This window comes from Pongo abelii, chromosome 20 (genome assembly GCF_028885655.2).
Source record: "Pongo abelii isolate AG06213 chromosome 20, NHGRI_mPonAbe1-v2.0_pri, whole genome shotgun sequence".
In the NCBI taxonomy this organism is placed as follows: Eukaryota; Metazoa; Chordata; class Mammalia; order Primates; family Hominidae; genus Pongo; species Pongo abelii.
Window position 1 is genome coordinate 65,139,821 of NC_072005.2, and position 12,358 is coordinate 65,152,178.

The following is a 12,358-nucleotide window of genomic DNA, read 5'->3' on the forward strand; positions in this document are numbered from 1 at the left end:
TATGTTTTCATAAAAGAAACAATCTATTAGGAAGATGTAATAGTTCAAAACTAGGCACATGAGTCTTGTAGAACAGAATCACAGTGAGAAACTGACGAAACCTTAAGTGTACTTCGAAGTGCTAACACGTTCTTTATGATAGAAAAAATATTTGAAGAGGCCGGGTGCGGTGGCTCACGCCTGTAATCCCAGCACTTTGGGAGGCCAAGGCAGGCAGATCACGAGGTCAGGAGTTTGAGACCAGCCTGACCAGCGTGGTGACACCCCGTCTCTACTAAAAATACAAAAAATTAGCTGGGCGCGGTGGCTCACACCTGTAATCCCAGCACTTTGGGAAGCCGAGGTGGGCGGATCACGAGGTCAGGAAATCGAGACCATCCTGGCTAACACGGTGAAACCCCGTCTCCACTAAAAGTACAAAAAATTAGCTGGGCGTGGTGGCGGGGGCCTGTAGTCCCAGCTACTCGGGAGGCTGAGGCAGGAGAATGGCGTGAACCCGGGAGGCAGACCCTGCAGTGAGCTGAGATCGCGCCACTGCACTCTAGCCTGGGCGACAGAGCGAGACTCCGTCTCAAAAATAAATAAATAAAATAAAAATAAAAATACAAAAAATTAGCTGGATGTGGTGGTGTGTACCTGTAATCCCAGCTACTAAGGAGGCTGAGGCAGGAGAATCGCTTGAACCCGGGAGGCAGAGGTTGCAGTGAGCCAAGATCGTGCCATTGCACTCCAGCCTGGGCAACAGAGCGAGACTCTGTCTCAAAAAAAAAAAAAGAAAATTAGCCGGGCATGGTGGCACATGCCTGTAAATCCAGCTAATCAGGAGGCTGAGGCAGGAGAATTGCTTGAACCCGAAAGGCAGAGGTTGCAGTGAGCCAAGATTGGGTGACTACACTCCAGCCTCGATAACAGAGTGAGACTCCATCTCAAAAAAAAAAAAAAAAAGGCTGGGCACAGTGGCTCACACCTGTAATCCCAGCACTTTGGGACGCTGAGGTGGGTGGATCACCTGAGTTCACGAGCTTGCGACCAGCCAGGCCAACATGGTGAAACCCCGTGTCTACTAAAAATACAAAAAATTAGCCGGGCGTGGTGGCGGGCGCCTGTAATCCCAGCTACTCAGGAGGCTGAGGCAGGAGAATTGCTTGAACCTAGGAGGCAGAGGTTGCAGTGAGCTGAGATTGCACCATTGCACTCCAGTCTGGGCAATAAGAGCAAAACTCCATTTCAAAAACAAACAAACAAACAAAAAAAACGACTCAACCCAGAATTCTTTTTTTTTTTTTTTTGAGATGGAGTCTCACTCTGTCGCCCAGGCTGGAGTGCAGTGGTGTGATCTTGGCTCACTGCAAGCTCCGCCTCCCGTCAACCCAGAATTCTATATCCAGTGCAAACACACTTAAAGAACAAAGGCAAAAGACAAACATCCTCAAATGAAGCAAACCTAAGATATATATTTCTTGCCAGCAGACTTGCCTGAAAAGAAATGCCAAAGGAAACTCTTGGTAGAAGGGAAATGATACCAGAGGGAAAGTGGGAACTTTGGGAATTAAATGATAGTAATAGAGATTGCACAAATATTTTATCTTTAAAATATGGCTGGAGGCGGCTGGGTGCGGTGGCTCATGCCTGTAATCCCAGCATTTTGGGAGGCTGAGGTGGGCGGATCCCAAGGGCAGGAGATGGAGACCATCCTGGCTAACACGGTGAAACCCCATCTCTACTAAAAATTAAAAAAATTAGCCGGGCGTGGTGGTGGGCGCCTGTAATCCCAGCTACTTGGGAGGCTGAGGCAGGAGAATGGCATGAACATGGGAGGCAGAGCTTGCAGTGAGCCAAGATCATGCCACTGCACTCCAGCCTGGACGACAGAGCAAGACTCCATCTCAAAAAAAAAAAAAAAAAGAAAAAAAAATATGGCTGGAGGCCAGGTGCGGTGTAATCCTAGCACTTTGGGAGGCTGAGGTGGACAGATCACTTGAGCTCAGGAGTTTGAGACCAACATGGCGAAATACTGTCTCTACTAAAGATACAAAAAATGACTGGGGACGGTGGCTCACGCCAGCACTTTGGGAGGCTGAGGCGGTTGGGATCACAAGGTCAGGAGTTTGAGACCAGCCTGGCCAGCATGGTGAAACCCCATCTCTACTAAAAATACAAAAAATTAGCCAGGCATGCTGGTGGGTGCCTGTAGTACCAGCTATTCCGGAGGCTGAGGCAGGAGAATTGCTTGAACCTGGCAGGCGGAAGTTGCAGTGAGCCGAGATCACACCACTGCACTCCAGCCTGGGCAACAGAGCGAGATTCTGGAAAAACAAAACAAAAACAAAAAAAACAAAAGCAAACAAAACTCAATAGTAAGAAAACAAACAGGCCGGGCACGGTGGCTCACGCCTGTAATCCCAACACTTTGGAAGGCCAAGGCAGGTGGATCACTTGAGGTCAGGAGTCGAAGACCAGTCTGGCTAACATGGTGAAACCCCCTCTCCACTAAAAATACAAAAATCAGCCAGTGTGGTGGCACATGCCTGTAATCCCAGCTACGCAGGAGGCTGAGGGAGTTGAATCGCTTGAACCTGGGCAGTGGAAGTTGCAGTGAGCTGAAATCATGCCACTGCACCCCAGCCTGGGCAACAGAGCATGACTCCATCTCAAAAAAAAAAAGAAAAGAAAAGAAAAAAGAAAACAACCCAATATTTTAAAGTGTGCAAAATATATAAACAGACATTTCATCAAAGATGCTATATAGATGGCAACTAAGCACATGGGGAAAAAATGCTTAACATCATCAGACATTAAGGAAATGCAAGGAAAACCACTATTAGATATGTCTACACACCTATTAGAATGGCTAAAATAAACTTTTTTAAAAACTAAGCTGGGGCTGGGCGTGGTGGCTCACACCTGTAATCCCAGTACTTTGGGAGGCTGAGGCGGGTGGATCACCTGAGCTCAGGAGTTGGAGACCAGCCTGGCCACCCAACAAGGTGAAACCCCATCTCTACTAAAAATACAAAAATTAGCTGGGTGTGGTGGTGGGTGCCTGTCAGCCCAGCTACTCAGGAGGCTGAGGCACGAGAATCACTTGAACCCGGGAGGTGGAGGTTGCTGTGAGCCAACATCATGCCATTGCACTCCAGCCTGGGCAACAAGATCAAAACTTTGTCTCAAAAACAAATAAACAAGAAAAGGTTTTAAAAATTGATAAACCACTAGCAAGAAAGAGAGAGAGGACACATCAGCCTTGACAGAAGTGATATCATCATAGACTGTGCAGACATCAAAATGCATAGGCATATTAGGAACTAGATATTACAAAGGCAGTAAACCAGACCACTAGAAAATTCGTTGAAAAACACAATTTATCAACTATTGGTTGATAATATGATACGCATCTTCTGTGTGCCAGGACCTTGAGGCCCTGCTCCAGGCAGAAACTCGGCAGGGGTTGGGAAGGCATCAGATGTCAGATGGCACAAGAGGACCCAGAGCTGAGGGATAATGGGATAGAACACAGAGGAATCCAGCCATTTCCACAGCGTCCAGCTCTGCTGTGGGAGGCTGGGAACAGCCCAGCACTACCACCCTGTGACTGGGAGGACAAGACCACAAAATGCAGCTTCCCTGAACCTCCTCTTGGTGATTGGGTTGATGTGGTCAACACAGAGGTGGGTATGTCCAGAGCCTCAAGCAACCTGCCCATACCTGCTGGGACCAGGCCAAGGTGCCCAGGGAGTAAGAGGCAGCATCCTGGAAGAGCACAGATGAAAGAGGCCCTGAGAAGTGTTGGTTAGCCAGGTGCTGTGGCTCACACCTGTAATCCCAACACTTTGGGAGGCTGAGGCGGGAGGATCACTTGAGCCCAAGAGTTCAAGACCAGCCTGGGCAACATAGTGAGACTCATCTCTACAAAAAATAAATAATAGAAAGAAAAATGTGAGTTGGCCAGGCATGGTGGCTCATGCCTGTAGTCCCAGCTACTCAGGAGGCTGAGGTGGGAGGATCACTTAAGGCCAGGAGTTCAAGACAAGCTTGGGCAACATAGTGAGACCCTGTCTCTACAAAAAATAATAATTAGCCAGACGTGGCGATTCATGCCCAGGCTCCCAGCTACTTGGGAGGCTGAGGCAGGAGGATCGCTTGAGCCTGGGAGATCAAAACTGCAGTGAGCCGGACTGCACCACTGCACTCCAGCCTGGGTGACAGTGTGAGACCCTGTCTCAAAAAAGAAAAAAGAAAAGAAAAATGTGCTCTTAAGAGCCAGTTCTCCACTCCTCTACCTCAGGAGCCACCCCAGAACCCATCCACTTTGAGGACACAAGATCCCAGCCCACTCAGCCCTGGGAGTCCAAAGACATTTTAAACAGAGCCTCTCTTCACATTTATTAATTCCTGGGAAGAATGAGGGAGCCTTCTCCAGCCCCCCAGAGACCCCGGCCTTCTGCTGCAACAGGAGGGGAGGGAGCTAGTCCAGAATCCCCGGCACTTCTGAGGACACCAACAGCACCCTGGGCCCGCGGCTGCATCAGCTTTCTAGACAACGGGAGAAAAGAGAAATGGTGGAGGAGGGGAAATCCTATGCCCTCCTCCTCGCGGACATCAAGGCCGACCTCCCTGACGCCCCCCCACCCCGGAAGGAAGCGCGTGATCGGCTGGCAGCCGAGACCCCCATCTGCGCCTCCAGCTGCAGGGCCTTTGCTGGGCGGTTCCTCGCCCGAAATCCCCCCACGAGCCCTGGGGAGACCCAGCGCTAACCACAGAGCCCAAGGCAGGAGCCGGGAGACGCCCTCCTGGAGGTGGGCACAGCCCAGGCAAACGCCAGCAGACGGAACCAGCACCCGGGCCCCAGGGAAACGTCACCTGCCACCCGGAGCTCCACAGGGTCGCTGAGCTCCGATTCGAAGGTGTTGGGCACCCAGGAGCGGTAGCGGCACCTGTAGTTGCCAGCGTGCTGGGGCCCCACGAAGAGCAGCTCGAGGTTCGCCACGGCCCCGGGGGTGCGGACCGTCTTCACGGGCTTCGTCTCGCCCTCGCGCAGCAGCTCGAAGGTGACGTCGGGGATGGGTCCCTCGCAGCGCAGGACGGCGTCTCGGCCCGCCAGGACCGCCCCGCTCCACGTTGCCCGGAGCTGAGGCCTGGGAGGGGGTCCTGGGCGGAGCGGGCGGGTGGTCGGGCCAGGCCACACCCCAGGCCGCGCCCGCGCCCGCGCCTCCGCCCCGGCTTCATCTTCCCTCTGTCTTGTTCCTAAGCGCACAGGGCTCCTCCGGCCCCGCCGAGCTGCGCCCGCTGCCTTCACACCCCGGACATCCGCGCCACACGTGAGTGTCTGGTGTTCCCCGCACCCCTCCCCCAGAACCGTGGAAGTCCCAGATTCGGGCCTGCTCTGGGGCTTCTGGGGTCCCCAGCCTCGGTCACTCTGACGGGTGAAGGGAAGAAGAAATGATGGAGGAAACGGTGCTCCTTCATGGAGGGACCAAAACAGGACATACAGTCTATGTCAATAGATGAGGGTTTTCCCTCCATAACTTTAACTTTAAAAGTGTATTTAAGGTGCCGGGCGCAGTGGCTCACATCTGTAATCCCACCACTTTCAGAGGCCGAGGCAGGCGGATTGCCTGAGCTCAGGAGTTCCAGACCAGCCTGGGTAACATGGTGAAACCCCGTCTCTACTAAAATACAAAAAATTAGCCGAGCGTGGCAGCGTGCGCCTGTAATCCCAGCTACTCGGGAGGCGGAGGCAGGAAAATTGCTTCAACCTGGGAGGCAGAGGTTTCAGTGAGCCAAGATCGCGCCACTGCACTTCAGCCCGGGTGACAGAGTGACACTCCGTCTCAAAAACAAACAAACAAACAAACAATACAAACAAAAAAAACCTGTAAGGAATCAAATGTTACAAAATCCTGGAAGATTTTGGTAATGGTGTTCATAATTTCAGGGAAATTAATGAAGTACATGTAAGTACTTGATCTAAATGTGTATTTTATTCAATAGTTTGAGTATCTTGCCATGGAAGATACTAGCCCAGCCTAGCAGAAAAGTGCAATATGTATAATATACTTTCGCATTTTAAAAGTTATATTCCCTATCCATTTTGAAATGCTGGGCAAACTACATGAAGTTATTTGCAATTAATTGACAGCTAATCAGGAATTTTGAAAGCTTGACTGGATTAACAAACTATAATGTTGAAATTTGGTAAAATCATAATATTGATTTTTACTGTGAAACGTTTTCTTATAAGATAGATATACACATCCTAGTTTAATTTTGTGTCTTAGTGTGGATTTACAAATTTACTACAGTTATTCCGAGCCCAGGAACCCAATCAGATTTCAGGCCAGTTTGATACTGGCTGTTCTTAATTCTAACAGGAGACTAGGACATCATACTAAATGTTATGTCAGTGGGACTGTGTTGTCTGTGGAGCTTAGTAAATTAATCATTTTCTTCAGACTTTAAGGAGAGTGATAAATAAAATTTGGAGTCATAGGATATAGATGTAGAATTTAAAGATTAAACTTTTTTTTTTTTTGAGATGGAGTTTCGCTCTTGTTGCCCAGGCTGGAATGCAGTGGCACGACCTGGACTCACTGCAAACTCCACCTCCCGGGTTAAAGCGATTCTCCTGCCTCAGCCTCCCAAGTCTCGGATTACAGGCATGTGCCACCACAGCTGGCTAATTTTGTATTTTTAGTAGAGACGGGGTTTCTCCATGTTGGCCAGGCTGCTCTTGAACTCCTGACTTTGTGATCCACCTGCCTTGGCCTCCCAAAGTGCTGCGATTACAGGCGTGAGCCACCTTGCCTGGCCAAGATTAAACATTTTTCATCAATTGTGGATGGCGGCTTATAACACTGCAAGAATAGGCTGGGCATGGTGACTCACAACTGTAATCCCAGCACTTTGGGAGGCATAGGCAGGCAGATCACAAGGTCAGGAGTTCAAGACCAGCCCGGCCAACATAGCGAAACCCCGTCTCTACTAAAAATACAAAAATTAGGTGGGCATGGTGGCATGCGCCTCTAATACCAGCTACTCGGGAAGCTGAGGCAGGAGAACTGCTTGAACCCAGAAGGCGAAGGTTGCAGTGAGCTGAGATTGCACCACTGCACTCCGGCCTGCAAGAATAAAAGTAAGTGATCCAAAAAAAAAAAAAAAAGAAGAAGAAAAGGGAGGAAGGAAGGAGAGAGATAGGGGGGAGATAGAGAAAGAAACAGAAGAAAAAAGAAGAAAGAAAAGAGAGAAAGAAGGAACAAAGAAGGAAAGAAAGAGAAAAGGAAGAAAGAAAGAAAGAAAAAAGAAAAGAAAGAAAAGAGAAAACGGTGCTCCCAGCAAAGGGCACGACCTCAAGGTCTGGAGGTCAGACCTGTGCCCTCAGGCTCTGCTGGGCTCTGAGTCCTGGAAACGTCAATGAGGAAATCAGAGAGACAAACAGAGCTGGGGACGGCGGGGATGGAGAGAAGGACACATCAGCCGTGCGCCTGTGGAACCGGGCCCGGGGCAGGAGGTCCAGTATGACGACTGACATGGCCAGTAAGGAAAACAAGGCAGCCACAGAGCTGCAGGGATCTGACCAAGAAAACCTGGGTCCAGCCTCCCTGCTGCCGACCAGCATGCTACACGTGACCTACCGGCTTGCGTCCGTGGGAAATAAGCCGAAATTCCAGGCGTCCCCAGACCCTCGACCACCGATCGCCTGCTCCCCGCCGGGGTAGGCGATGGGGGCTGAACCAAGGCCCAGAGCGCCGCAGTCGGACGCCCACGGAAAGAGGGGAAAGACAGGAGGCCCCGAGGGGCACTGAACCCGCGCCCGCCCTCGCTGGTGCCCCGCCAGCTCACCGTCCACGCGCAGCTCCAAGCGCTTGCTGGGCGCGGAGCCCCCGAAAGGCGGCTTCAGGTCCACGTAGACGCAGCTGTAGTTGGCAGAGTCAGCCACGGAAATGTTGTGCAGCTCGAAGAGGGCCTCGGTCCCAGCGGGGCTCTGGAAACGGTGCACGCGGCGCCCGCCCCTGTCCTCGCGCACCAGGGCGAAGCGCGCGCCCTCCAGGGGCGCCAGGCACCGCAGCCGCAAGGCCCTGCCGGACTCCTGCTCCGGTGAGAACTCTGGCGCGGGCAGCGTCTCTGCGGAGCAGCACGCGGGCTGACCCGGGTGCCCAGCGGGTGGCTCGGCCCTAACGCGTGGTCTGGCCTCGCGCTCTTTGCTTTGGCTGAGTCTTCTGCCCGCAATGATCTGGCCAGCTTCCTCCCTCGCCTCCTCCGGGCCCGCCCCACCTTTCCATCCCAGTCCTTCTTGGATATCTCACACGCACCCTTTCACTGTTTCTTAATAATTTGTTCGTCTACAGACACAGGCGGGGACGGGGACATGTTTTGTGCATGGCTTGATGCCTGGTGCACGATGCCGCTCAGTAGTGGATTTGCTCCACGAGCATCTTCTGAGCACCGCCCCAGTGCCCGCGCCACGGAGGGGCCCCTGTGGTCCGCTGGGCATGGGGTTCGCTGTCCGGTGCTCAGAGTTTGCTAAATACCATCAGGCCCAAGGCAAGTGAGTGGAGGAGCTGCCTCAGCAGAGGCCCTCAGTGCTCACCCAGACCTGGCAGCTGGGATGGGACCTGCCAGGTGGTGCCCCCTGTGGCCTGGGCCAAACCTGTTCACCCAGTTATTCTCTATGGGGCCTGAAGGTTGTCACGCTCATCGTCCTATTTGCAGTTTAGGACCCTGAATCGGCGGGTGGGCGGGTAAAGTTGAGACTGAACCCTGGCCCAGAGCGCTGCACTTCCCCAGACTACACCTGGTACTGCTTCTGCGCCCCAGGAACCCAGCCGCGTCCCTGTCCCTGCTGGCCCCGGCTCACCATCACTCAGAATCAGCTCGACTGGCGCGCTGTCCCTGGACCAGGCGTTTTGGTTGTCATGCAGCTGGTAGCGGCAGGTGTAGTGACCTCCATCCCCCAGGGCCACCGCGTTCAGGTGAAAGAAGACACGGTCTGGGCTGGTGCTGCTCCTGGGTACCAGCAGCTCTTTCTCCCCACGCCGTAGCTGGAAGTCCACTCCACTCAGGGGAGCCACGCAGGTGAGGGTCACCTTGTTGCCAGGGTGCAGGACCTGGGTGGACTCTCCACCGTGCATCAGCACAGGTGGTGGTGGTGCAGCTGCAATGCAGGCAGCATTACTAGGCTGCCCCATCCCTGGAGCTGCCCTCTGCCCAGTCCCCAGACCTCTGCCCTCTGGGGGGCAACCCCAGGAACACCCTTCCATTCTTTTTTTGAAACGGAGTTTCGCTCTTGTTGCCCAGGCCAGAGTGCAGTGGTGCCATCTCGGCTCACTGCAACTTCTGCCTCCCACGTTCAAGGGATTCTCCTGCCTCAGCCTCCCGAGTAGCTGGTACTACAGGCACCTGCCACCACACCTGGCTAATTTTTGTATTTTCAGTAGAGACAGGGTTTCATCATGTTGGGTAGACTGGTCTCGATCTCTTGACCTCATGATCCGGTGGCCTTAGCCTCCCAAAGTGCTGGGATTATAGGCGTGAGCCACCGGACCCAGCCCACCCTTCCATTCTTTGGGCATCCTCTGCCCAAACTCCTTTGCAACCATCAGACCCAGGCAACTGTGTGGCCAGCTTCCTGGACCTGGTCCTGGGCAAGGGCATTCAGCATGGAGGTCAGGGTGAATGTGGTCATGCCCCCTGTATCCTCCTCCCCCAGCAGCCCCCGGAGATGGTTCCCACAGTCACCGAGCTCCTCAATGGTCACAGTAGTGCTGGGCTCAGAGAGAGCGCCTTCCCCATGGGTCCGGTAGCTGCAGCTATAGTTGCCAGCCTGATGGACTGGAAAGGTGGCCTCCACATCCTCCTGGGCCTCAGGCACCTCCAGAAACTCATGGTCGCCTTCCCGCCTCAGCAGAAAAGTCACACCCCGCAGCCCGCCTCGGCACACTGCTGTTGTGTTCAGGCCGGGAGTGATCCAGGACACTGGCGTCATTGAGAGCCAGGGAGCAGGCAAGGACTCTGTGGGTGGGGTGGAGTTGAAGAGTGGTTCTGCATAACACAGGAGATGTGGGAAGCCCAGCAGAACGTGGGCCCCACACTCATAAGACTGTGAAGGAGACAGGGATGGACGGCATTGCTGGGAAAAGGCAGGCAGGCACCAGTGGAAACAAGGCATACGGCAAGAGAAAAGAGTGTGGGAACAAGGCATATGGCAAGAGAAAAGAGTGTGTGGGAGCTGTACGGCGTGCCGGGCCTGCTGGGGACACAGCCATGTATTCCTTACAACACTCTGGGGTTAACACAGACATCATCCCCATTTGACAGATGGGAAGATTGGGGCTCAGAGACATCAGGTGACTTGGAGGAAGGGAGACCCCCCAGTCAACAACCTACCCACTGCCTCCTGGCCCCCAATTCATGCCCCGGCTCACTTGGCCCTGTCAGCTCCAGGAGCTTGCTCAGCTGGGTCCATCCTGTGGACAAGCCTGAGCGGCAGCGGTAGCGGCCCTGGGTGTCACCCGTCAGCAGGAACTGGTGCTTGATGGCAGGTAAGTCAAGGTGCACAGGCTTCTGGGCCACCCCATTCTTGAACAGCTGGAAGTCTGGGGTCTCCAGGCGGGCCTGGCACGTCAGCGTCACATTGGCCGAGGGTTTCAGCAGCGATTCGGACTCTGCCCACAGGCTGGGCTGGGTCTCATAAACTGCAAGGGGTGGCTGGGATCAGCTCAGCGCCACAGAGACAGGGCTCACCCACGGCCTGGGCCCACCTCCCCATGCACCTCCTCCCCCCAGACCTCACCCCTGCACTCACATATGGCTGCTTCTGTCACTGGGCCCCAGGGGAGACCTGCGGAGACAGCCCCCGTGAGGCTCCCGTTCCCGCCCCCTCCCGCCCCAGGGACCCAGACCCCAGGAGGCCTCACCCCAGAGCAAGAGAAAGACCACCAACATGGACATGATGGTCGCGCTCACTCCGGTGCAGTGAGTATCTGGGGTGAGCGTCTGCAGCAATGAGGCCCTGAGGGAGGGCGGCGGGGGCGGCTCGGGCACTGACCTCTTCCCGTGTTTGTCCTTCCCGGAAGGCGGGGGGCAGGGCCCCCATGGGGTCAGGGCAAAGGGTGAACTTCTGAGGCCTCAGGATGCCCAGCAACAATTATAATCAATAATCATGTATGATTAATAAACTAAATCAAGAGTGATAAAATGATGCTAAAACCACATCACCCTCATTTCAGTGCTGGATCCTGGATCCTGTTCTAGAAGGAGACGCTGAGTTCTCCGCACTCTACCTGGAGCTGCTGAGGTCAAGTGGAGAGTGCCAGGGCTGCAGCCCAGCGAGCCCCTCCCTGTCACACCACACTGCACATGTGACACCAAAGGCGGGGTTCACCTCTTTTCAGACTTTCTGTGGTTGCCCTCACATGGGCTGTCTGGAGGTGCACCTCACTCTTCTTGAGGACCATGGTTCCTTCTCCATCACTGGTTCATTCTGTATGGTGTGACCCACCATGGCTCTGGAGTCGGATTTCCACCCAGGTCATTCAGCTGAGACCTGCGCTTCCCAGGCCTACCCGTGACATGTGATCAGTTACCTGAGCTGCTGGTGGTCACTCATGTGGCTGTAGCCTGCTGCCTGGAGGCCAGGCCTCCCGCTTCCCCTGCCTCCCCCTCTCCTCACCACAGCCTGTTGGGATGGAACAGGACAGGGGTGAGACCGTGGTGCTTTCACACTCAGCCTCCATGGACATCTTGTCATTCCCACCCCGGGAGGTCTGGTCCCCACCCTGGGTGTCCCAGCCTAGCTCTGCTACGACTGTGAGGGCCCAGGGCAACCGCCTAGCCCTCATCTGCCTCCTGCACTGCATCCTCCCCACTCATTCATTCCACAGGCATTTATTGAGCATCTACTGTGTGCCAGATGCAAAGAAGACAGTGGGATAACTGCGCAAGGAGCATTCCGGGCAGAGGGAGCAGCCAGTGCAAAGATGGGAGATGGGGTTTCAGTGAGAAGGAGCAGAGACCAGGAGTTGAGGCGACTGCAGAGCGATTGCAGAGCTCAGAGACGTGATGAAGACCAGCTGGGCACTGCAGTGGCTCTGGCTTCTGCTGTGAGGGACGGGGAGCTGTGGAGACTCCCTCTGTTTGGTCCCATTTCCATATTGCTGAGCACCTGCTGCATGCTCTCTGTCCTGCTCAGAGCCAGTACTTGGAGGGAGGCTGTGTGTTCTGGGTGGACTGGGGGAGAATGCATTCTTTGCAGAAGAGACAACCAGGTGCTGAGGCTTGAAGTCATAACCAGACCTGGGGCACACAGACAAGGACTGGTGGCCAGGCCAGAGGAGCAGAGCTCAGGGTGTGCACACAACTC

At 54.1% G+C, this 12,358-nt stretch overlaps 1 protein-coding gene across 2 annotated transcripts; it reads right to left on the reverse strand.

Moving 5' to 3' along the window:
• Window positions 1–4,368: 4,368 nt before the first annotated feature.
• A1BG (alpha-1-B glycoprotein) lies at window positions 4,369–10,583 on the reverse strand. 2 transcript variants are annotated; one of them, XM_054539220.2, is made up of 6 exons: window positions 10,422–10,583; window positions 9,736–10,008; window positions 8,855–9,151; window positions 7,840–8,121; window positions 4,861–5,148; window positions 4,369–4,533 (listed from the first exon to the last, which is right to left on the reverse strand). In XM_054539220.2, the coding sequence occupies exons 2-6, from the start codon at window positions 9,980–9,982 to the stop codon at window positions 4,526–4,528; spliced, it is 1,122 nt and encodes a 373-aa protein (XP_054395195.1). In that variant the 5' UTR covers window positions 9,983–10,008; window positions 10,422–10,583; the 3' UTR covers window positions 4,369–4,525. The 2 variants fall into 2 exon arrangements, with proteins under 2 accessions (XP_054395195.1, XP_054395194.2); XM_054539219.2 differs by lacking the exon at window positions 10,422–10,583 and having other exon boundaries at window positions 9,736–10,402.
• Window positions 10,584–12,358: the final 1,775 nt, after the last annotated feature.

Coding starts and splice junctions, on each gene's coding strand:
- A1BG (XM_054539219.2), bottom strand. CDS start 10,198: ATGCCTTGTTCCCACACTCTTTTCTCTTGCCGTATGCCTTGTTTCCAC. Junction 9,152..9,735: donor TGTGACCATTGAGGAGCTCG/GTGACTGTGGGA, acceptor CCTGCATTGCAG/CTGCACCACCACCACCTGTG. Junction 8,122..8,854: donor CGAGCTGATTCTGAGTGATG/GTGAGCCGGGGC, acceptor GCTGCTCCGCAG/AGACGCTGCCCGCGCCAGAG.